The sequence below is a fragment of the Podarcis vaucheri genome (genome assembly GCF_965113315.1).
Source record: "Podarcis vaucheri genome assembly, chromosome: 9".
Classification (NCBI taxonomy): domain Eukaryota; kingdom Metazoa; phylum Chordata; class Lepidosauria; order Squamata; family Lacertidae; genus Podarcis; species Podarcis vaucheri.
This window is the reverse complement of record NC_138767.1, coordinates 19,086,280-19,110,306: the sequence shown is the minus strand read 5'-3', so window position 1 is coordinate 19,110,306 and position 24,027 is coordinate 19,086,280. Positions and strand designations below refer to the sequence as shown.

At 44.8% G+C, this 24,027-nt stretch overlaps 1 protein-coding gene across 7 annotated transcripts in view; it reads right to left on the bottom strand.

The window, feature by feature from the left end:
- GRID2 (glutamate ionotropic receptor delta type subunit 2) overlaps positions 1-24,027 on the bottom strand; it is an 830,074-nt gene that overhangs the window by 84,638 nt on the left and 721,409 nt on the right. For all 7 annotated transcript variants that reach the window (XR_014223025.1, XR_014223026.1, XM_082236355.1 and 4 more), the window contains exon 14: positions 14,315-14,481. Coding sequence is in view for 5 of the 7 variants with exons in the window: in XM_082236355.1 (XP_082092481.1) it covers positions 14,315-14,481 (167 nt within the window). In the remaining 2 variants the exon portion in view is untranslated. The remainder of the gene's footprint in view (positions 1-14,314; positions 14,482-24,027) is intronic.

Below are 24,027 nucleotides of genomic sequence, written 5' to 3'. Positions count from 1 at the left end.
GACAAGCGGTACCCCAGGAATTCCACCTCCTTGGTATGAAACTGACACTTCTCCAGTTTCACCCACAGTCGGTTGGCTTGCAGCCTGCTCAACACTTCTCTGACGTCTCTCACATGTTGCTCCTCATTCTCCGAATACACCAACACGTCATCTAAGAAGGCCACGCAATTCTTGTAGAGCAAAGGCCCCAGTACGTGGTTCATGAAAGCTTGAAAACACGCGGAGCCAGTTTGTAATCCAAAAGGCATAACTAAGTATTCAAATGCCCCCAAAGGGGTGAACATGGTGGTCTTCCATTCATCCCCTTTCCTTATACGTATCAGGTTGTACGCCCCCCTTAGGTCCAGCTTTGTAAAAATCTTTCCCTTCCGCACCCTGGTCAAAATATCATCAATCCTGGGCATAGGAAAAGCCGCCGGCTCTGTCACTGCATTTAAGGCCCGGAAGTCACATACCAGCCTCGGCTTGTCCGTGTTTTTTTTGTCCACAAAAAACACTGGGCTACCCCCCGCTGCCTTGGACTCTCTGATGAAGCCCCTCTTCAGGTTCTTGTCAATGAACGCTCGCAACTCCTGCATTTCCCTGTCTGACATGGCATACAACTTGCCTACAGGAAGCTGTGCTCCAGGGAGTAAATTGATCTGGCAATCAAAGGGTCTATGCGGAGGTAGTTGGTCAGCTTCCTTCTCGCTGAACACGTCGCTGAGATCAGCATACTGTGGTGGCACCTTCCCCTTCTCCACTACTTCAGTCCCTGCCAGGGTGGCTTGGGCCCCTGCTGACCCCTTTTCCCCCCTGCAGTGTTCTAAGCAATGTGCGGAACCGAAGGAAACCACTCTTTGATGCCAGCCCACCAGCGGATCATGTAGGGCTAGCCAGCTCATTCCCAAAATAATGGGAGCACCTCCCAAGGTGGCCACATTAAACGCTATCAGTTCTGTGTGCCTTGCCACCCTCATTATCATTGGGATGGTCTGCAAGCTGACTCCTCCTCCCAACAGTTCCCTGCCATCGATCGTGGTCACCTGCAGGGGGTTGCTTAAAGGGATCGTCTGTATCTGGTGTTCAGCAGCAAACTCCTTGCTCATAAAATTGCAGGAGCTGCCTGAGTCCAACAGTGCCTTTATTTTTAGGGGGTGTCCATTTTGCAGCTCTAGCGACACTTCAATCACTAGAGCCGGTCGAGGAGCTTCTGGCACTGGCACTTGGGGAAGGGGCACTTTCACTGCTCTTTGGCCTGGCTGCAGTGCCCTGATGGCAACCAGGCGTTGGCTTTTACCTGCTCCGTTTCTCCCTGCTCTTCCCCCTCAACAGCCCCCACCATTCCTTGCCATTCCTTCCTCTGGGGGCAGACTCTGGCAAAGTGGCCTGGCTGTTGGCAGAGATAGCATTTCCGGGCTCCCTTTCCCTCCTTCTTCGCCCCCTCACTGGGCTTTGAAACTGCGCGCGCGCGGGCTGTTCCGATTTCCATCGGCTCTGCCGGCGGGAAAGCTGGCTCAGGAATGTCTGGAATGCGTAACTCCTTCCAACGTTCCCCTCTCCCTTCCCGCCTCTCCAAGGCTCTTGCCTCCTGGCGCGCTCCAATGGTCAGCGCAGATTTGGTCAGCTGATCCATAGACACCGCCCTGGGGCTCCTGGCCAGCTCGTCTTTCACAGCTGAAGAAAGACCTTCTTCAAATAGCATCTGAATGGGTGCTGCCGATAAATCCCACCCCAATCTGTGAATCAGCATGGTAAATTCAGTCCAGTACTCACGGACAGATCTGCTTCCCTGCTTGCAAGCCATTAACTGTCTGCGCACCGCCCCTTCCTCAACGTCGCTGGAAAACATGATATCCATTGCACGAAAAAATTTCATAGTGTCCTTTAGGATATCGTTGTGCGTTGCCATCAGGGGTCGAACCCAGTCTCGCGCGCCCTTCTCAAGATGCCCAATTACAAAAGCAACTCGAGATTCCTCATCAGGGAACTCATCAAACTGGACATTCAGGGCATATTGCATTTCAGTCCTAAAGGCATGGTAATCCTTGGGGTCCCCCCCAAACTTCTGCACCAATCCTGGTACCTTTCTGGGGAACTGAGTGGTTCTCCCCTTCTTGTCTGCATCTTGAGCCCTCCTCTCCTCGAGCCTCGCCGTCTGCAGCGCCAGTTGGACCTCCAATGCTCGGCATCTTTCTTCCAAGCTTGGATCAGCTCCTCCGGCTCCGGCTGGGTCGCTCATGATGCTTTCTCCTGCACAGGCAGCGTACAGAGACTGTCGGACTGCTATTAGGGGATGATTAGCTGCTTGTGCTTAAAATGGTGCCCCTTCAGAGTTTGTGCGGCCCCACAAACCTCTGTGTGTGACAGAGCTCCTCAGACATGTCTGCTCTAGTCACTGTTAGAGTCCGACAGTGGCTGTTTGCGGAAACGCCTCCAACAAAGAAGTTCCTTAACGGAAACACGTCTCCTGGACTCACGACGTGACAGCTTCCGACGAAGCATGGGTCTCCCTGCAATTGCTTCTGACACCTCCCCACTATTTTCACTGGACGTGTCTCTCACCCCTTTCTCCCCCCTGCTTCCTGCCTGCGCTGCTGCATCTCTCTCAGTATCCCTGAGATCCTGCTCCAGAGACCCCGCGCTCCCCCTGCTGGTCCCTGCTTTGGCTGTTGAGTCTCTCCCAGTCTCTGGGAGCCCTATCACCTCCTTTCCCTCTGATGTCAGTTCCCTGACAATGGGGGAGACAGATGCACCTTACCAGGGAGGTCATTCCACAAAGACGGAACCACCACCTCATTCAAGACTAAAGGGTGGGGAAAGGTTGCCAATCAATTGTTGGGGTGAATGAATAAATGGCTACTAATGTGTATTTAAAAGGCAGGCAGTGAAATACAAACAATGAAAGACAGCCTTTAGGAGGCTTTTATATAGGAGAAGCTGTACCCCTGTCTTAGACAACAGCGATAATAGCCCTGTTAGAGCATGGTGCTGATAATGCTAAGGTTGCAGGTTCAATCCCTGTATGGGACAGCTGCATATTCCTGCATTGCAGGCGGCTGGACTAGATGATGCTCAGGGTCCCTTCCAACTCTACAATTCTATGATTCTATGTGAGCTCTGTTGATTAATTTCTGGTTGAGCTGAAGTTAACAGGATCTCAAAATGGTAGGAAAAACCATTAAATTGTGTGCATCCACTCACACTTTCACTTGCTTGTTTTACTATAAAATTAAAGGTAATCTGAAGAATGTCTCATTCTCTCTCCCACTCCCCCCTCTATTTATATCCCAAACTAAAGTAACTTGGACATCAGACACTTCTGAGAACTGGAAGCTCCCAATTATGTTTGCAGTTACAAGGCCAGTAACCTCTGAAATCTATGAAATGTATCTTATTTCTCTTCTCTGTCTTTAAGACCATCTATGGTGTAGATCAGAAAGCAGAACAGAAGATCCTTGGCCTGTTAATAGAGAGTGGAAGGAAGTGAATGAGATCAGAATTCTTTTCCGTCACCTTATCCTTGACCTCACAGTAGATGGGACATGAACAGAAATGAACAATTGCTACAGCTCTATAGGAAATATAGGCCTTTGCATGATGTAGCCCTGATTAAACCTGCCATTTTTTTTTATACTTCACACAGTGCACTGCTGATTTTTAAGGCTTAGGACTGAACAGTGACCTTAATATTCATTGCATTCTGATCCCCACTGAACTGTGGGACATTTGCTTAGAACTCGCCCATACAATTCAACTTATTTTATGCCACTATAATTATTTGAAAGAAAAGGGATTCTAATGTATTCTAAGCAATATGACTTGCTAGGGACCTGGGGTGAGGGAACAGAATGGAAGAGAAACTATAACGTATTAAGCTGAAGTTGTGCCTATGTGTCAGAGGCTACCTCAATTCCGACCCTTCAAAACCTGACAGCAGTTTCCCCACCTATTCTGCTTCTAGCTCTCCCTCAAGGTCTTTGTGGGGCATGGTGGTTATGAAGAGTTCTCAACTGCTGCTGCTTTTTTGTGGTGGCAAATAATATATAAACTTTAGGCCAGTGATGGTAAACCCATGGTTTGCAGGATGGACACAGTCTCAAATCTGTGTCTCTCCTCTTTTGGGTTTTGGCAGCTCATTTTGCTTTTGAAAAACACCACTTCTGCTTCTGGTAGGACATCATAGTTAGATGGTCTGGAATGCACCTCTATGTTTTTTCTCTCTTCTAAGTACTTCTAACAGTGGTGCCATACCAGAAGGCGATATGGAGCTTGCCAATAGTAAGAAGTAGGGGTGTCCACTGACACAAGATAGTTTAGATTCCACGTTCTTAGAAAAAGAACAGGAGTAGGTTCAAAGTATATTTGAAGGAGTCCAATTCAGTTCACAGTCCAAGTCCAAATCTTAAGTGGAAAAATGAACCACATTCATTATGGGGAGCAAGTGGGGCTGGAATGGCTATAACAATATTTCTTGACAGAATTGTATGAAAATAGCAAGTATATTAGCTGCTCCTGCATGGATAACAACTGTCAAATTACAGACAAATTTGGCCCAGGGATTTTTGTGCTAGGATCCTGTAGATTTGAGGGCCTCCCAATTCCTTTAATTTCTGCCCTAGGGCAGAATTATATGAAATCTGCAGGCCCCATCGCAACATTGGGTTTGGATGGAGGCCTTCCACATTACAACACTGAGGTTGAAGGAAAGTTTCCTTCCACTGAGTTTTAACAATAAACAAAACCAAAGCATTTCTTTTCCCAAGAGAATAGTGGAGTGAGAGGCTCTCCATCACAAGGGTGTAATGGGAAGCAAAGATTCTGGAAGCCCCTGATTTGCTATGTTTGTGTGTGTATGTTGCAAATACTGTCTAAAGCGGGGGTGGCTAACCTTTTTAAACCCAAGGAGTGGCCATGACATTGATTTGCATAGCCATAGTAGGCACAGACAATCCACACTTGCATGCAAATACATATTCACCACACACATATATACAGGTAGGCAGACATGCATAACAGAGGGGGACAGTAGGCACACACAGAGCAATAAAAAGGGTCCCAGAGTTTTCACTGACCATAATAGCACAGAATAGGAGTTTCTCCTCCTGCCCAGCACTTAGCCACCCATCCTCCCACAAGTGTTTTTGTATCTACCTATCTATTTATATGTGTGATCAGTTTGTGTGGTGAGTGTGTGTGCACACAGAAGTGTTTGCTGGCCATACTCACTTGGCGATGCACATCAGTGCCATGCAGCCCATGACATGGGTAACCAGTACTTTAATACAGTGGTGCCTCGCAAGACGAAATTAATCCGTTCCGCGAGTCTCTTCGTCTTGTGTTTTTTTTGTCTTGTGAAGCATGGCTATTAGCGGCTTAGTGGCTATTAACGGCTTAGCGGCTTTAAGAAAAAGGAAACAAACTCGCAAGAACTCGCAAGACGTTTCGTCTTGCGAAGCAAGCCCATAGGGAAATTCATCTTGCGGAACGACTCAAAAAACGGAAAACTCTTTCGTCTTGCGTGTTTTTCGTCTTGCGAGGCATTCGTCTTGCGAGGTGCCACTGTATGGTTTTTGGGCCACTCCATTGGGACTCCCTGAAGCCATTTTGTCTGAATTTGCTCAACGTCTCAGCCTGGGGAAGAGCTCTATGGACAAAGGATTGTTCCTCAGAGTGAGGCATCATAGGGTACTGTTTCACTGCAATGGGAGGGAAAACTCAAGGATAAGGGAGGAGGTAGAGGCTATCATAGCACTGAGAGGCATTTACTAGGCTGCCTCAAACAGCTAGATGTTTTTTGCTGGCACTGCCTGACGTAATGTGAAACAATGATAACTTTTGGGCACTCAGAATGTGCTTCTGTGTAATTGACTAAACTGTGCAGAAAGGCAGAAGATGCAAAGAAATCCTTTTGGGAAAGAGTTAATGGCAAATGCCTGCTCAGTGAATTATTCTGATCTCTTTAAGAGGCTCCCAGTGAGTCACAAAGTCTTCCTGGCATTTCCTTTCTCCCCAGTCAAACATTTAATTTTCTCTATCAGTTAGACTAATTTGTACTAGGCCTAATGGTGTTTCTTAAATGGAAATGCCAACGGTTCGTCAAAATGCACCTCAAAAGTTATCCAGTTAAAGTATTTCCCCTGTATGATTGTTTTATTAATTATTATCCCCAGTTTCACATCTCTTTCCATTATTCTAATGCAATTTAACCAAGGCCTAATGATGCTTAAGTAATCTCAAAACCAAAAACACTGCGACACCTCAGAGGAAAAGAGATACCATCAGCTCTTTATTCTGGACTGAAGTCATGAGAGCAAACTCACTCTCCATAAAGTGTGGTAAGAAAGTAAATGATACTGGTTAAAATGATTTAAAGCCTATAACCAAAGTTGTAAATTGTTCCCATTGTGTTGTCAATACATATTATTGTGCTTGTTTCGTAACCCCCAAAATGCTGATACGCACTTGAAAAATCATAAATATTTATTTGCAGACTGGTTTCCAAATAGCCAACTGAATCTTTAACACAAAGAGGTGTGGCTAGGACAATCAAGGCCACTATAGTTTGGGACAAGAGTGGCCAAAGCTTCTAAGGCTCAGACCAAGGTAAAGGTTAGGGTTCAGCAACATATACCAGATGGTAAAGGTAAAGATAAAGGTAAAGGGACCCCTGACCATTAGGTCCAGTCATGGCTGACTCTGGGGTTGCGGCGCTCATCTCGCTTTTTTGGCCAAGGGGGCCAGCGTATAGCTTCCAGGCCATGTGGCCAGCATGACTAATCCGCTTCCGGCAAACCAGAGCAGTGCACGGAAACACCATTTACCTTCCCGCTGGAGCAGTACCTATTTATCTACTTGCACTTTGATGTGCTTTCGAACTGCTAGGTTGGCAGGAGCAGGGACCAAGCAATGGGAGCTCACCCCGTCGCAGGGATTCGAACTGCCGACCTTCTGATTGGCAAGTCCTAGGCTCTGTGGTTTAACCCACAGCGTCACCCACGTCCAAGAGATACATGTAAAAAACATAACATACTAACAATTTCTATCCTTACCAGGCTTGCCTGTGTTTCTCAAAATCTGGTTTCACCTGTTTTTCCATAGTCCCTAATAAGGCAGCTGGTCCTTCCCTCCAACCACTCAACCTACAATGCTTAAGATAGTCCTTACTAATTTGGCCTTCTCAGTCAGACAGTAGCAGCTGCTGCCTTTACTTCCTCACTCAGGTTCCTCTGCTTTTCCCTTCTTTCATCACAGAACACTAGCTTTCCAGGTCATTTAGTCAAACCCCTTGCTCAATACAGGAACTCCAAAAACGGCAATCCCCATTGGGTGACTGAAGACCTAATGCAAGGGGAAGTTTATAATCTTGCTAGGTTATTGGTTCCATTGTCCATTGGTTCCATTGCTGAAATACTCTCACCATATTTTCTTCCAGACCTGCTGCCTTTTCTATCTTCCTTTCTTTAGCCATGCTATCTCAGAAGCCCCTTTCGCTTCCCACCCTAACTTCCAGGGCTCTCTTTTCACTAAGCTTTACAATGTGTTACCTATCATAGGTCCAGTGGTGGCTGACGCTCATTGGGACTGGCAGGATGAAAAGCAGGGGGATAAGCAGTAGGTGATGACAGAGCCAATGGCAGGCACAGCCAACTATTTCTAGCTTTGCTCCCATCCTATTCCTTCCTGAGATATACAAAGGCAACACTGAAACTGAAGGGGAAGAAGCTGGTAGGCAGTACCATCCAGAATGCGACAGCTAGACTGGTGACTGGGGGCGGCCACCGAGACCATATAACACCAGTCCTGAAAGACCTACATTGGCTCCCAGTACATTTCCCAGCACAATTCAAAGTGTTGGTGTTGACCTTTAAAGTCCTAAACGGCCTTGGCCCAGTATACCTGAAGGAGCATCTCCACCCCCATCATTCTGCCCGGACTCTAAGGTCCAGTGCCGAGGGCCTTCTGGCAGTTCCCTCACTGCGAGAAGCAAAGCTCTAGGGAACCAGGCAGAGGGCCTTCTCGGTAGTGGCACCCACCCTGTGGAACGCCCTCCCATCAAATGTCAAAGAGATAAACAACTACCTGACATTTAGAAGACATCAGAAGGCAGCCCAGTTCAGGGAAGTTTTTAATGTGTGACATTTTAATGTATTTTTAATCTTTGTTGGAAGCCGGCCAGAGTGGCTGGGAAAACCCAGCCAGATGGGCGGGGTACAAATAAATAATAATAATAATAATAATAATAATAATAATAATAATAAGGAAGGAAGGCAGACTGAAATTGATGGAGCAGTGCTCCATTTGCCCTAATGGACCAGTCTGCAGTGCATAGGCCCTACCTCAGGTCAACAGTATACACTCATTATTCCTAAGGCACTGAAAGGTGTTCTTCTAGCCCAGGTGTTCTCCCTTCTTCAACTCTTTGTCCCTTTTTCCTTTGCAACAAGGACCCTGCACCTAAATCCACTGTATGTTCTATCCACTTCCCTCAGCTACCTCAGCCCTGAGATTAAGAGTCTCATGCTCTACCAACTGACCTCAGAACCTTCCTTAGCCAACTAGATCTCACTCTGCTTTGACCTTCATTACCTCCCTCAGACATCTACACTTCAGGCTTTGGGCTGGTCAGCAAAGCTGTTCTTTGCATGGTGTAAGTTAGTTAACATCCCTTTGTCGCTCCAGTATATGCTGCAGTCCCATGCCATTGCCACCTACAGGTTTTTACACTGCGAAGCTGACTACCTATATGAAATCCCGATATGTCATAAACACTGCCTTTCTTCTCCTTCTCTCTATCTTGGTGGAGGGGTGGAGAGGGAGAGAGAATGCATGAAATGCCATCAGATTTCAAATGGGTTCCCTATCACATTAAGAATTTTGAAATATTCATGTGAGCGTTTGTTAATTCCACCCAGCACAAATTTATCTCCGTTGGTACTTAGAATGCAGCAACTCAACTTTCCCATCAGAAAGACGAAGGATGATTTGAAAAACCCACATGAGAGCAGTCATGGAAAACTGTGCCAAGGGAGCTTTGAAAAACCTCTCTCATAAGAACACTTGCCATTGATGCATCTGCTTGCTAAAAACTGCTCTCTAGTTTCTCATCAGCAACGTTCCTATTGGCCTTCTCTGCATCCATGGCCCTTCTCCCCTTATGACTCAGTCTTCAGTACTGATCATCTAATTATTTTCTCGTTAATTCAAAAATCTCTCTTCCTCAGTCTCTTTCACCTCTAGAGATCTTGCAAACATCTGTTCATCCAGATATGAGGCATTCCACTAGGGTAACCTAACTGGGTGGAAATCCAAAATATCCAGATTAAAAGCTGCTTCCTACATTATATTTCATACTTAACCAGTTCCCAAGTAAACAAAAGGCACACAAACATACCGTCCTTTTCCCCTCCTGTGTCCCAAACGCAGCTTTACGACTCGAGGCCTGCCTCCCATCTGTAGAAACTCAGAGCTGGCAAAGAACACTCAACTATTGGCTCCGTCTTAATCTAAATCCACCCGGTCTACTGCCTCTAGTAATGAAAGACCCTCATAAAAGCATGTGGTTCAAAACTGTACATCAAAAACTCCTTACATGCGGTCTGCATTCGCAATCCCTACTATCAATGGGCCTTAGTAAAGCAAAGAGCCTAATAGGCCAGCGCCTGAAAGACATTGAACGGCAAAACAACCTGACTATTCTAAAGAAAATGTGTCCATGGTATACTTACTCTCCCCCTGCCCACTTTGACTTCCCAGCTTCATATTTGTCTAAATTAACCATCCCAAAATACAGACGCGCCTTTACATTGGCTAGATGGGATGTTCTTCCCTCTGCCGTACTCGAAGGTCGTTACCAAAAGACTCCATTTGAAAAACGACTCTGCCCATGCAGAGATGGTAACACGGAAACAGTGTCCCACGTCCTTCTATCCTGCCCCCTTTATAAAGACCTAAGGAATGAGATTATTACTCCACTCATTCTCCCCAACCCCGGCAGTCCACAAGACATTATACTGTTCTTTCTCTTATCTGATACGGACAGTCAGACAACAGAGAAGTTCGCAAGGTACATCGAGAGAGCTGTGAAATTAAGGGCCACCATCTGAGTGACAGACGTGTTCACCTGACGGACCTCCTTTTGTTTGTTTTTATCCCCTCTTTATGTTTATTTTATTTTATTTTTAATTCTTGTATAGCTGTGGCCTGTTGGCTTTGCTAATAAAGTTTTGATTCATACCGTCCTTTTTTTCTGAATAGCTCACCCATGTAAAAAGCACAAGTCTTGCCTACAATAACAAAGCAAAGAACATGAGCCATGAACATGAAAGGAATGAGCCTCTTCCTGTATTTTGCCCAACAAAAAAGGTACAGTTTTGCACACGTGGGTGCCATTTATCAGTGACCCTGTGCAGAAACATTTTTTAACTGGGAATCTAGGCATCTGCCCAACATCTGTGCATCCAGGTGTGGAACTTGTCACTGGAAGACAATTCCTTCTGGGTGCAAACTGGAAACCTCCAGATTACTTTCCAGACTACACTACACAGGAAGGGGGCCTTTAAACATGCCCCCCATAATGTCATCCTGAAGGTTGCTCAGATGGAAAAGTGACCCCCGATCTCTGTTGTAGGAACCATCATATGTAAATATCATTATGTGATTCAAGGTTAGGCTGGGTGATCTCCAAATTGGTGATTTTTGACTCTAAGATTTTGGGAATGGGTTTTCCTTCAGTATGACTGGGATTTCTGCCCAAGGCATACCTGGTTAGAGCCCTGAATGTGTTAATCATCCTGGCAAAATTACACAAGTGTTCCATAGTAATGGAGTCCTTCTAGCTAGAACTTCTTAGAAGGTCACACAGGAAGCCCCTGAAGAGGGTCACTTTGCTTGCAACTATCTGCCCCATCACATTTATTTTCTCTGTAGCAGAACAACATTAGAACTGTGATTGGTAAGGAGAACTGGCTGTTTCATATGCAAGAGTCTTCTTGGGAACATAGCTGTCAACTTTCCCCTTTTTTTTGCGAGGAATCCTATTCGGAATAAGGGAATTTCCCTTTAAAAAGGGGGAAAGTTGACAACTATGCCTGGGAATATTACGGTAGTAACAGGTGAGAAGTCTTAAAATTATGTCAGAACATGAGCATGTCAAAGTGCAAGTAGATAAATAGGTACCGCTCTGGCAGGAAGGTAAACGGCGTTTCCGTGCACTGCTCTGGTTCGCCAGAAGCAGCTTAGTCATGCTGGCCACATGACCCAGAAGCTGTATGCCGGCTCCCTCGGCCAATAAAGCGAGATGAGCGCCGCAACCCCAGAGTCAGCCACAATTGGACCTAATGGTCAGGGGTCCCTTTATTTTTACAGAGCAAGATATGCCTTTTGCTTGTTTTTAATGAATTTTGTAGAAATTAATGTTAACAAAACCAAATAAAGTACAGCCTAATTTAAACTGAGTGGGCCCGGAGACATCCACACTATTCAGCACAGCAGGTAGGCAGGCATAGTCTATGTGACTCATAGTGACTTACTGTACAGCCTTAATGCCAAGACAAATGATTGCTTAGTATGGGGTGTACTGATGCCTGAAGTGAGGAAGACATTACAAAAATGTTAATCTGGCTTTGCAGAAGATACGCTAAGGCACACGTCTAAGGGCAGGGTATAAACAGACATGAATTCAGATAATAAAGAATTCTGGATAATCAAAGCCTGGACAATGGTGATTCTATGTTGAATTTATCTCTTTTGTTGTACTCAGAAGGAAGATTGTACCAATCTGTTAGGGCAGTCAGTAATCTACCGTCTTTGAAAATACATTCAACCCCTTAGATCTTTCTGTATGCACAAAGTCTGCCGTTGTCTGAATTTTCTATTTTCCATTCATTACCCAATGCTCATCTTTATGAAGGCTCAGTTCAGAAACAATGACAAACCATGGCTTGCATAATATTATTGTTTATTGTAACCCAAACCATGATTTGAGTTTCAAAAATGTATAATCATGGCATGGAGCTGCTTCTATACTTCCACATCACAGTTTCTGATTCTGGTTTGCAAGCCAATCTTAAACTGTGCTTTGTCAATTCAGACATCCCACCAAACCATGTTTTGTCAGGATGTGTGAACTGAGCGACTGTGGATTAAATGAAAACTTTTAAAACTTCACAGTCAAAATAACCATTGTTCAGAAAGACTCATGAGCAAGCACACAAGCATTTCTGCAAGGCGTAATTTAAATCAAACCCTATGAATGATGCTTACAGCTGAAGTGCTGATTATTTCTTGCCTAGCTGTCTGACAGAGCTGCACAAAGCTCTGACGAATGCACACAGAAGAGTGAATACAAATAGAGGCTGTAGCCAGAATGAGGCATATTCATTTTGACATAATGAGGCACAACCATTATGAAGGCAGTGCAAAAGAAAACTCAGCAAAGCAAATATATAATTCTGCTGGATGTTGTAAACCCAAAACCCAACAAGACAAGGACAAGAGAAAGCAGGGCTATAATAGCAGAACTCTTCAGTCAGAACTTTACTCAAGCTTACTTCAGTGGTTGGGATAGCCCATTTATTCCTCCACACTGGGCTTACATTTAGCAACAGTTTTGTGTGGATATGGAAAAAGCCATATTAAAATATAAAGGTATTTCCAAACATGACTGGGGGAAATAGGACCAGTGATTCTGTCAGAACATAGTATTTGTAGCTCCACAAATTTGAATGAGATTCACTTGGACAATGTGAAGTTAGGGGGCCTCTCAGAGCCTTTGAAATGCACCTGGAAGTTCTTCAGAGAAGGCATACCTTAAGAAGAAGCAGAAGGTCTAAAAAATATAACCTAATACCAAAGCACAGGCATGGCAATTCTGAACCCTGACCACAGGCACCACCTGATACCTTCCTGTACCTGCCAGGCTCCACTGGTGCTGATGCCTGCTTTGGCACTCCCGCCTGCCCACTTCCTCTGATGGCAGCTGGGTTTGGGAAGCTGCCTGCCATGAGAAATTCGCCACTGAGCTCTAGAGAACCCAATGGAGTGTTGTGCCAAGTCATTGTGGGAACTTAACAGAATGGTCAGCTTTGCAGGATGAGCTGCCACCTGGTTGCCCACGTTCAGAGAGCCACAGATGGGGGTAGGGCAAACCCACCAAAAGGGGGTGCAGCAGGTAACACCTTGCCAGGAGGGACGGAGGCTCAAACCTGGCACCTCCTTGACCATAGAGTGAACATGATCAGATTTCTATGAAAACAATGTGTTGTATACTTCAGGTGGAGTATTACTTTATCCACGCTTTTTGCCTGTTATTACAATGAGATTTTAAGAAGCCTCAATAGTTGGCAACATCTAAGTAGATACGACAGCTACAAATCTATTCTGTAGCTTAGTGCTAAGGTGTGAAAATGGACAAGAGCCGAACTGCATTCAAAAACTGGCTTGCTAAATTTATAATTGCAAGAAGTTAATGAAGATGGTGAGTGTCTTCTTTCTGAAGATACCCATAAAACTAGAAGTGGCCAACAGTGAGTTCAGTATTGCATTTATGCCCCTTGGTTCTATGCTTTCTCCAATGGGTTCCCAAAGTGAAATACAACCTCTCTACGGAAGGAAGTCCTGTTACCAATATTCACGTGCATCTTCATTTGCACTTGTATGCCCTACACTGACTGTGGTGTTGTTTTTGGAGATCAGCGGAAGACTCCCTGCTGCAACCCCCCCCCAAAAAAAACAACCCCTTTACTTTCTCTAGGGAAGTCATATCTGGAATTTGAAGTGAGCCTTGTGTGGCCCACTCTCCACCATTTACTTAATTTGTTGGTCCCTCCATGTTATTCCAAAGTGGATGTTATTTAGCCAAGCTACTTCTTTTGTTTTCTTCAAACACCCAGGTAGGTTATTACTTTTTTAAAAAAAAAAAACTAACTGGTAGGACAGAATATGATCCACATCAGCTCTAAAGCATTTGCTGTATTAAGACAGCATACTGGGTGACATCAACTACTAAGTCTGGACCAGAATGACTTAAAACAAATCATTTCATTCTAGAAAAAAGGAAAAGGATCCCTGTCTCTGAATATGACTATATGCAGCTGTTATGATCTGCTTCCCAGATGTGTAATATCAGCCAGCTTCAGGGTTACTGACCTCTGCAATGCAGCCCCAGTTCTAACGTAATCGCTCTGCTTCTGTCTCCCCTCCCCTCACTTTTTACAGAAACTCCTGAAATAAAGCCACACATGACAACACACAATTTCATGCCTAACCTCATGTCTCTTCCAGTGAAAAGAAGAAGATGGGCGTATCACAGATTCCACCCACCCACACAATTTACCTTTGTGAGAATACGTCTCTGTAAGGGCTCCCATGTTGAAGGGCAATTCCATAGCCTCGATCCGCAATAGTGTTTCCAATAGTGTAGAAGGAACAATCTGGATCATTCAGAGCAACATATTCCAACACTGCTGCATCCCACACAAAGGCATAGTTTCCATATTTGACCTGGTTGGGGGAGAAGAAAAAGGAAAGGAAATGCTGAAATTTCACTTCTAGTGCTCCAAGAAAAGGTAAAAATGATACCCTCTGAAAGCTGATCAGGCTGAGCAAGGGTAGATATTCTCCACCACCATTTTCAGTGTAAAAAAAGATGAATAGATATCCCTGTCAGAAGTTCCCTGCAATACAGAAGCATATTTATTTATTTCCCTAATTTATACCCCACTTTTTTCCCATGATGGAACTCAAGATTATGCATGTAGGGATTCCACAGAAGAGGTCTCCCATCCTGGCACTGACCAGATCTAAATCTGCTTCTGCTTCAGGAAGGTTGCTGTACCTTGTGCCTTCAAACCATGGTTTGGGGCAATATTAAGAAACACTACTAGTGTCGTAGGTCCTTGGATGTAGCTTCCAGTACTTATTTATTATTAAATACATATATTTAGCCAGTCAATCATTAAATGATTCCAAGGTGGGTGACAACATGGTAAAAAACAACATTTTTTTGTTGTTGTAGCTCCCAATTGCAATGGCAGCTAACATCCCATAAATGAAGAAGCAAACAAATAGGTTTTTTGCACCAAAAATGTCAGCAATAGACATATGTGCAGGGAGAGGGAATTCCACAACCAGGACACCACTGAGAAGGCTTTGCCACCCAATGTATTTTCCCAGTGGTGGGACAATGAGAAGGGACTCAACCCCTGATTTAAGGATCTGGGAAAGCTAGTGTTTCTTTAAATACTTGGGCCCCAAGTCATTTAGCATACCACTCAGCTGTTCTGCTTTGAGCAGGATATCCCAGATTTACAGAAGCCATCTCAGCTTCTGGTTGGATCCTGGGATAACCTGTTTTGGCTCCTGCAAGAGCATGGTCCCCAAAGATGCCTGTGGGGGGGGGCTATGCTCCTGCAAGAGCCCTGAAAGGCGTGCATCTTGATTTTCCTCTGTGGTATGTCAGAGGGTATGATTTATTATGCCTTCTGTTTAGGGCCTCCAACTGTGGCTTTCACTGACAAGCCTGGGAAAGCATACATGACAATGATACTCAAGCACAAGGTTTATCACACTCTAGACATGATGGGAGTATCTGCCTGATACCAAGTAAGACCATTAGTCCATCTAGTTCTGTATTGGCTGTACTGACTGCCAGTGGATCCCCAGGGTTCTCTGCCGGGGGATGCTGGGGATTGAACCAGAGACCTTCTGCTTGCAGAACAGATGCTTTGAGCTATGCAGGGGTAGAGGCCAACCTCGCACAGAACTTCCAGTTTTGGTAGGAGCTCTGTGTCCTTAGTTCTGCCCTTAGACTAAAAATGAAAATTCCTATTGAAAAGCAATGGAAGAATGAGAAATGAGCTGATTGTCAACTCTGTACCATCTCCCCACATTGTCCCTGTACCTGCTATTCCCCAGTGGCGTGCATATAAGTTCTGCTCTTCCATTAAGTGATTCCACCAGTCAGTCAAGCATCGAGAGCACCAGCTTGATTTTCTACACACCGCCTGTTCTCTGGCTGCCTGGAGAAGTCATGTTTCTTTCTCTCCCTAGTCCCACACAGCACTTTCTCCTCAATACCTCCAACCAATTACGCTGTCTCCAAAGGAAACAAGCTCATTAAATGTACAAAGTCAACATGGAATAAATATGTAACAGCTAAGTATAAAAGAAACAATACAAAACAGGCTGTCTGGGGCCAGGCAAACCAAAAGGGAAGGGGGGGGGGAGTACTCATACACAGACTAAATAGAATAATAAATCACATGGTATCATTATATCATGCTTGACGATATAGATGATATTTGCAAAATCTGTTTACATACAGGAGTTACTGAAGTGCTTCTTCAGACCAGTTCCTCATTTCTAAGATGTAACACACAGGAGACACTTTTGTTTGGGATGTGTTACTCTCCACCCCACCCCCAAGAGCAACACATCTTTTCTTAAGTAAACAAAGCAAGCCTGGAGAGAAACTGTATTTTCTGCATGTCCTTTTAGAGCTGAAGAAGTGTTTCTGAGAGAAATTTTAGAAGCAGAAATAAGGAGAGCTGTAAAGACTCATAACAAGCTTAACTCTGACACTAACATGGCCCAGTCAGGTGGAGTAGGTACTTCTCTGTGGTGGCACCCTGACTGTGGAATCCCCTCCCCCCCATAATGCTGTGTTTGTCCTGCACATCATTATCTTTTTGACATCAGTTGGGGGGGGGGAGTCCAGTAGCACCTTATAGACCAACTAAGTTTGTTCTGGGTATAAGCTTCCGTGTGTATTCGTGTGTGCTTGGCTCAATGGGTATGGTAAATGGGTCTTAGAATTAAGAACCCTCTACAATCCACTTATCCCACTGAATATGCAAAGAAACTATGCCACACTTTCTCCAAGAAGCTACTGTTTGCCATACACATTGAGCCAATCACCCACCTGCTACTACCCTTCTGAGAAATACCCCACCCCACCCTCCCACTACGTAGAAGGGTCTGGTGAGTTCTGCTTCAGTGTATCTGAAGAAGTGTGCATGAATACGAAAGCTTATACCAGAACAAACTTAGTTGGTCTATAAGGTGCTACTGAACAATTTTTAATTTTTAAATTATTTTTATTTTGACTGCTTCAGGCTACCTACCTGAATTGTTGACATCAACTGAAGATGCACTTGTTTGTCAAGGCCTTTGCAGCAGCGTGGTTGAGGGTTTGATGTCTTGGCACTCCTCAATACTAGAAATTGTTTTAACTGCTATTATTTTGTTTTAAAATATTTGTATTGGTTTATATAATAACCTATACCCATATTTTGGAAAGTGTTTTGTCCATTTACTATGCTTTTGGACACCTCTTAAGCTATCATCACCACATTTTGCATTATGGTTTATGAGATCAAGTAGCAGGTTTTCAGCTATGTTTGGATACAACTGGACATCATTTGGAATCAAAAGACAGCATATAGAACCCTTCAAAATTGCACTGCTTTTTTTGGTTGCTTAGAATTCCTAAGCAATGCTTGGTACGAGACTGCTAGTTGATTATCCTTTTGACCATGTTCTATGCTACCCTGGGCTCCTTAGTGAAAAGTGTGGACTAGAAATACAGCCAATCAGTCAATACAGTGGTGCCTCGCAAGACGAAAAGAATCCGTTCTGTGATTCTCTTCGCCTAGCGGTTTTTTCGTCTTGCGAAGCAAGCCCATTGACGGATTAGCGGATTAGCGCTATTAGCGCTATTAGCGGCTTATCAGATCAGCTGATAAGCGGCTTAGCGGCTTAGAAAAAAACTGGGGGAGGAAAAAAACCCCGCAGGAACTCGCAAGACATTTTCGTCTTGCGAAGCAAGCCCATAGGAGATTCGTTTTGCGAAGCACCTCCAAAACGGAAAACTCTTTCGTCTAGCGAGTTTTCCATCTTGCGAGGCATTCGTCTTGCGGGGCACCACTGTAACTGTTTATGGATTTTGGAAGATGGCGGTCTTTAGGATTTAGACGCAGCCTCTGCCCTTTTTTCTTACCTGGTTTCCCCACAACTGTTGGCTTTGATCTCTAGCATGGCAATTCAAAATCAGAACAGGAGCCATGAGCTAGCAGCCCGTGGTTCCAACGTCACCTCATTTTTGGCCTTATGCAAATTATTGCCTCTTATTCTCAAACCCCACTTGCAATGGGCAGACAACAGAGCCGGCCTGTATCTTAAAGGATTATGACAAGAATTATTGGGATGCAGTGTATGAGTGCTCCGAGTATGTTTAGCAAGAGTATGGTGCAAATACTTTGTAGTATTATGGTCTCAATCATACTGGCCATTTTTTTTATATATAAAAAAACAGTGTACAGTGGTACCTCGGGTTACATACACTTCAGGTTACATACGCTTCAGGTTACAGAGTCCGCTAACCCAGAAATAATGCTTCAGGTTAAGAACTTTGCTTCAGGATGAGTACAGAAATCGTGCTCCGGTGGCGCGGCAGCAGAAGGCCCCATTAGCTAAAGTGGTGCTTCAGGTTAAGAACAGTTTCAGGTTAAGAACAGACCTCCAGAACGAATTAAGTACTTAACCCAAGGTACCACTGAATGTACATTGTTGAGACTGAAACTATGATGAAAGGGGCAGCTGGACCTGCAGCTGGTGAAAACCATTCTATTGAAAACACTGGCTGCTGCTACCCAATGCCTGAAGCTGTTCTTTATACCTATCCTTGTCTACTGGTAAAAACCATTGCCCAGACTTCAACTAGCAAATTAATATACTTCTAACCCCTCTATGCTGATGAACTACAGCTCCAAGGATCTCTGACCATTGGCCATGCTAGCTGGGGCTGGTGGGAGTTGGGAGTCCAACAGCATCTGGTGGGCCCCAGGTTCCCTGCCCATCATTGAGATATTGCTATTGGCCTGGTTGCTCTGATGTCATGGAGGGACAAGGCAGCCTTGAGTAGCCACACATAGAAGACTGGGAAGCAAAGAGTTTAAATTCCAAGTCTGTGATCAAGTTTTGTTAAATTATACTGTGGATAGATCTGAATGAAATATATTCAACTGAATGAAACCCAGATTATTCTTGCTACCTATAGCATTTTTATAACTGTGTCTCAGTAAAATGGGCTGGAGTAGATGAACTTTAAGTTCCCTTTTAGTCAGCCCTGTTATTGTATGACCTAGCAACTGCATGTGAAAAGGAAACCTGCTAAAGATGGAACTCAATCATTCTAATATCACTCACTGCTCATGGCAGATTTGTATTCCTGAATTCTACATTTCCACATCATTATATTGCCATTTCATGTGGAGATAATGGCATTTCAGGGTGGCAGCAAATTGGAATGTGGAGCACACGCTACCTCCCGAGCACACAGGAGCAGCAAAGCGAGATCGGCATGAAGGAAGCATATTGTCATTCAGCAGGAATCATGACTTTGTAGTCAATCAGGATGGAAAGCATTAGCACTACAAACCATACCCTTTGTCTCTCCACCACACTTTGCTAGCATTAACACATCTACCACCAGGGAGAGGCTGCAAAAATGGGGGTGGGGGTGGAGGGTGGAATGGAAAGTCTGAGAATATGATGAAAATCTCCCATTCCGTATCACAAACCGAACGAGTGAGTGCATGAGTTCATAAAGGCCATCTCTGCTTTTCCAGTTCACTGGACATAAGAGAAGACAGTACAGTGATTATCTAGCCAAATTAATTGACTCCCCGTTGTTGTTGTTTGTCTCAGACAACTCAGCAGGAGTTGCCATTATAATGGGATCTATTTTGCATTGTTTGCATCCCACGGAAATGTCTAAGCACGCCACTAGTGATACATCAGAATGTCCACAATGAGTGGGTGTCAACGACATGTTCTAGGACTCCCCTACACTTAAGAAACATAGCTGCCACACACAGAGCCAGGCTGATTCTACTTAGAGCAGGGATAGGGAACCTGTGGCTCTCTAGATGTTGCTGAACACTTCCCATCATTGCTGACCACTGGCCAGGGAATGTCACCACCATCTGGAGGCCACAGATTCCCCATCCCAGACTTCTGCTGGAGCTGTTCCAAGAACAAAGTCTCTGCACTAGATTTGGGGAGTATGAAATGCATGACTATTTATTTATACATTTGCTTACCTGCCCATTGCAATAAAATAAGTCAAACAAGTACAGTGGTACCTCTGGTTGCGAATGGGATCCATTCCGGAGGCCCCTTTGCAACATGAAAAGCCCGCAACCTGAAGCGCCATATCTGCGCAGGTGCGCGGTGCGATTTGGCGCTTGTGCAGATGTGCGAGCAGCGAAAACCCAGAAGTAACCCTTTCTGGTACTTCCGGGTCACCGTGGGACACAACCTGAAAAAACATATCATGAAGCTAACGTAACATGAGGTATGACTGTAAATCAATTCCAAAATCCGACTATATAAGCTTATATAAAACTTGACATGAGTTTATTTTAGAAGTGGTGACAACATTCCTATTGTTCTTTCACTAGCTTCTGCCACTGCTCCCTTGGGTGGCCAACAGCCCAAGCCAATTCCCAGTGCTTATTTAGCGGTTCAGATGTGCTGTGCAATACTGTTCCATTTTTACCCATTCATACAGCTTAGTTCATCAGAGTAAACAGCTTGGAAACATGGGTTTAATAGTCAACCTGCCAAGGATATGAATGCACAGAGCTGCATGATACTGAGTCTGACCAGCTCGCTCAGTGCTGTCATTTCATTAGCCCATGAAGCCCGGCATTGCCTACTTTTACCAGCAGGATTGTCAAAAGGGCTGTTTCCCAGGCTTGCTGCTTGAGACCTTTTGACACTGGAACTAAACCTGGGACTACTCTGCTTGCAAAACATGTGATCTATGTGTCAGTATTTTAATCCCTCCCATTGCAAAGATCACCAGATCATGTCTGTTTTACTCTCTGTCTCAGAGAAAGGAGGGAGTGGAAACCACTCTTCCAGACTTCCGTCCCTAGCATTGTGCCTGTTTTCTTTTGATCTGTCTGTTGGAATTCTGCCTGGGTCAGAGGAATGTGCCACAGCGTAGGCACCGGCAGATATTCCTGTCGACCTCCCCGCGTCTCCACTCTGCTGATAAGCAGGCGAGGTCCCGGCGATTCATCTCAGATGTGTGAGAGGAACACACCGTTCATCCTCTCTCCCCTTTGGTGTCCCCCAGGAGGGGAAAGAAGCAGACAGAAAACTATTTACATCTTTTATTTCTGCCTCTCATATCAGTACAGAGAAACATGTCTGCACTCGACAACAGCAAGAAGAAACTCCACCCATGTACTTCCAGTACAGGTCATATGACACACACACTGAGCTCAGTACAGAATGGACTGCCCCTTTGTTCCCATGGCAACAGCCACAAACATCCTGTCTGGCTTTCCAGCCACAAGCAGCTGACTGAGCTGCTGGAGCCTTTGCTTGCTGCAGCATTGGTGCTTTATGGTAACACTGTCTAGAGACAGGATGGCAGTATGAGAGAGCTGACTCTCCCGTACATGTTTGTTATGTTCTTTTGTTTAATCAGTGTGTGTGTGTGGGGGGGGGGATTAGGTAAGCAACAAAACCTCCACAGTTTTGTTCCCGTTACTCTGCTGCTTTTGAGGTGCTCACAATAGCAACTGTGAGTGCACTGCACCAGGACCTGTTCCAGAGGAATGCTGTGCTCTGCTGTTCCTGCATTCCTGTGATCAGAAGGTCAAAGAAGGTAGGCGCTGAAGACATGGGCTGTACATGGGTGTACAGTCCTATGATGGAGCTCTGCCCCTTCTTAAGAACACAAAAAGAGTCTGCTGGATCAGGCCAGTGGCCCGCCAAGTCCAGCATCCTATTCTCACGGTGGCCAACCTGACGCTTGTGGGAAAAGCTCAAGTAGGACCTGAGCACAACAGCACTCTCCCCTCCTGCACTTTTCAGCAACTGGTATTCAGAAGCTTTGTTGCCACCTACTGCGGAGGCACAACATAGCCATCGTGCCTAGCCTTATCCTCCATGATTCCAAGCTATTCACTTGGATGAACTAAGGGCCACTCTGTTTATTCATCGCGGGTGCATGAAAGAGAGGTTTTTCATAGCTTTAAACCGTTCCATGAAGAAAAAAAGCACAGCGCTCCTATTCCACCACTTTGTGTTTTGCAACAGCGTTTACTGCTGTTAAGAAGAGCGGTGGTGCTTCAGGGATGCTGTTAGATTAGACAGGCAGATCAGAGAGATACATTTTGCAGGCAGAAATATAGAATGACATACTCTTTTACCTTGGCTCACAGCTGCAGGCCAGGCAGGCACATGAGTGAATGCCGGAGAGAGAGAGAGAAAATGCTCTCCCTCCATACAAACACCAGCTTTACCCAGTGCTGGAGTTTGCTTCTGATCCGGTCTTTATGTGTCAGTTTTACTTACCTGATTCTAGATGTCAGCAGCTTCCAGCCATGAAACATTTGTATGCAGCACCCTCTCCCTTTTCTAAGCATTCCAGAAAGAATTCAGGAACACATTCTAGAACAGTAGTTGTGTTAGTTGGTTGCAGCAGCAACAGCAGCAGCAGCTAGCCCTGTGGCATGAGCTTTCTTTGGCAAAAAGCACACTTCTTCATCAGATGCATAACGTCAACAGTGAATGTACTGAATGTCTATATGCACATAGATTTATGGTATAGTTTTCAACTAAATCATACTCAGATTAGAACCATTGGAATTAATTAACCAAAGTTTGCTATCCTGCTGGGGTAGCTCAGTCAGTAGAGCAAGAGACTCTTAAACTGAGGGCCATGGGTTGGAGCCCCACATTGGGCAAAATATTAGCAGGGGGTTGGACTAGATGACCCTCATGGTCACTTCCAACTCTACAGTTCTACGATCTCCATTAATGCTAATGGGTCTACTCTGAGTAGGACTAGCACTGAGTACTATCTGTGATAGTTATATGTAGCCTGCTGTTCCACACAGAGCTGAAAAGCTCCCAAGGCGGTTTTTGCGGAATTAGACTTTCGTCTGGATGAGAAACCAACAGAGACTTGTGGTGCAATTTATTTAACTACATAGGAAATGAAAGTAACCACAAGAAGTCTTAGTTCCAACTAAGAGACAATAACATCAAGAGACAGTATTTAACTTCATAATTACCAGTTACTACAAAATGATGGTATAAAAGCTGATGTGCAGAGGGAAATTTAGCCCTTATCTAGCTGTGGTGCTGAGGAAAATCCCTATTTGCTATGGGGAGGGGGAGCCTTAACTGATGTAAACACTGCCAGGTTTGCACCAAAGTAACTGGACACAATCTAGCACAGAATTAGGCATTCTTATGTCTTTTGAATTCAATGAGGTTATAGAAACATAACTTTGTACTGGACTGTGGCCATTGCTGATTTAGATGTTAAGATTCCATTAAACAAATAACCCAAGATTGCATCGACCTCCCTGGTCTGACATCTTCAGCATTATCTGAGGGTACTTCAAAAGAGTTTCAAAATTCTGTACAGATCCTTTTTTCTTCCTTGAAAGCAGCCCCATGTGTCAACTTGCTTTCCCCACATAGATCGCTCTCCTCTTAAGTCTTGAGACTCACTCCCAGTCCCTTCAAAGGAACTCTTCAAAGCTGCTGGGGTCTTGAACAGAAGAGCAATGGGGCAAACTTGATCTGTGCAGTTGTGAATTGCCAGAGCTTTTTTCCCTTCAAGCTAGAGCCTCGTTTCCATAAAAAAAAACCTTAGTTCAGTTTTAATGTTTTGCTGTAGGAACTTAGGAAGCTTCCTTATACTGAGCCAAACCATTGGTCTATCTAGCTCAGTGTGGTCTACAATGATTGGCAGTGGCTCTCCAGGGTTTCAGGCAGGAGACACCCCCCACCCCAACCCTAACAGGAGATGCTGGGGACTGAAACTGCGACCTTCTGCATACAAGGCCTGAGGTATGGCATTTCCTCTAAACAGTGATGAATGAGCTGCAAACTCTTGTTCAGTTTCAGTTTAGTGTCCGGAAGTACTTGTGGCCTTCAGAAGTTTCCCAGAGCTATTCAAACCTCAGGCAGTTTGACTGTCTTTCAGCAGTGGCTGGTAGGCAGGGATGTCATTGC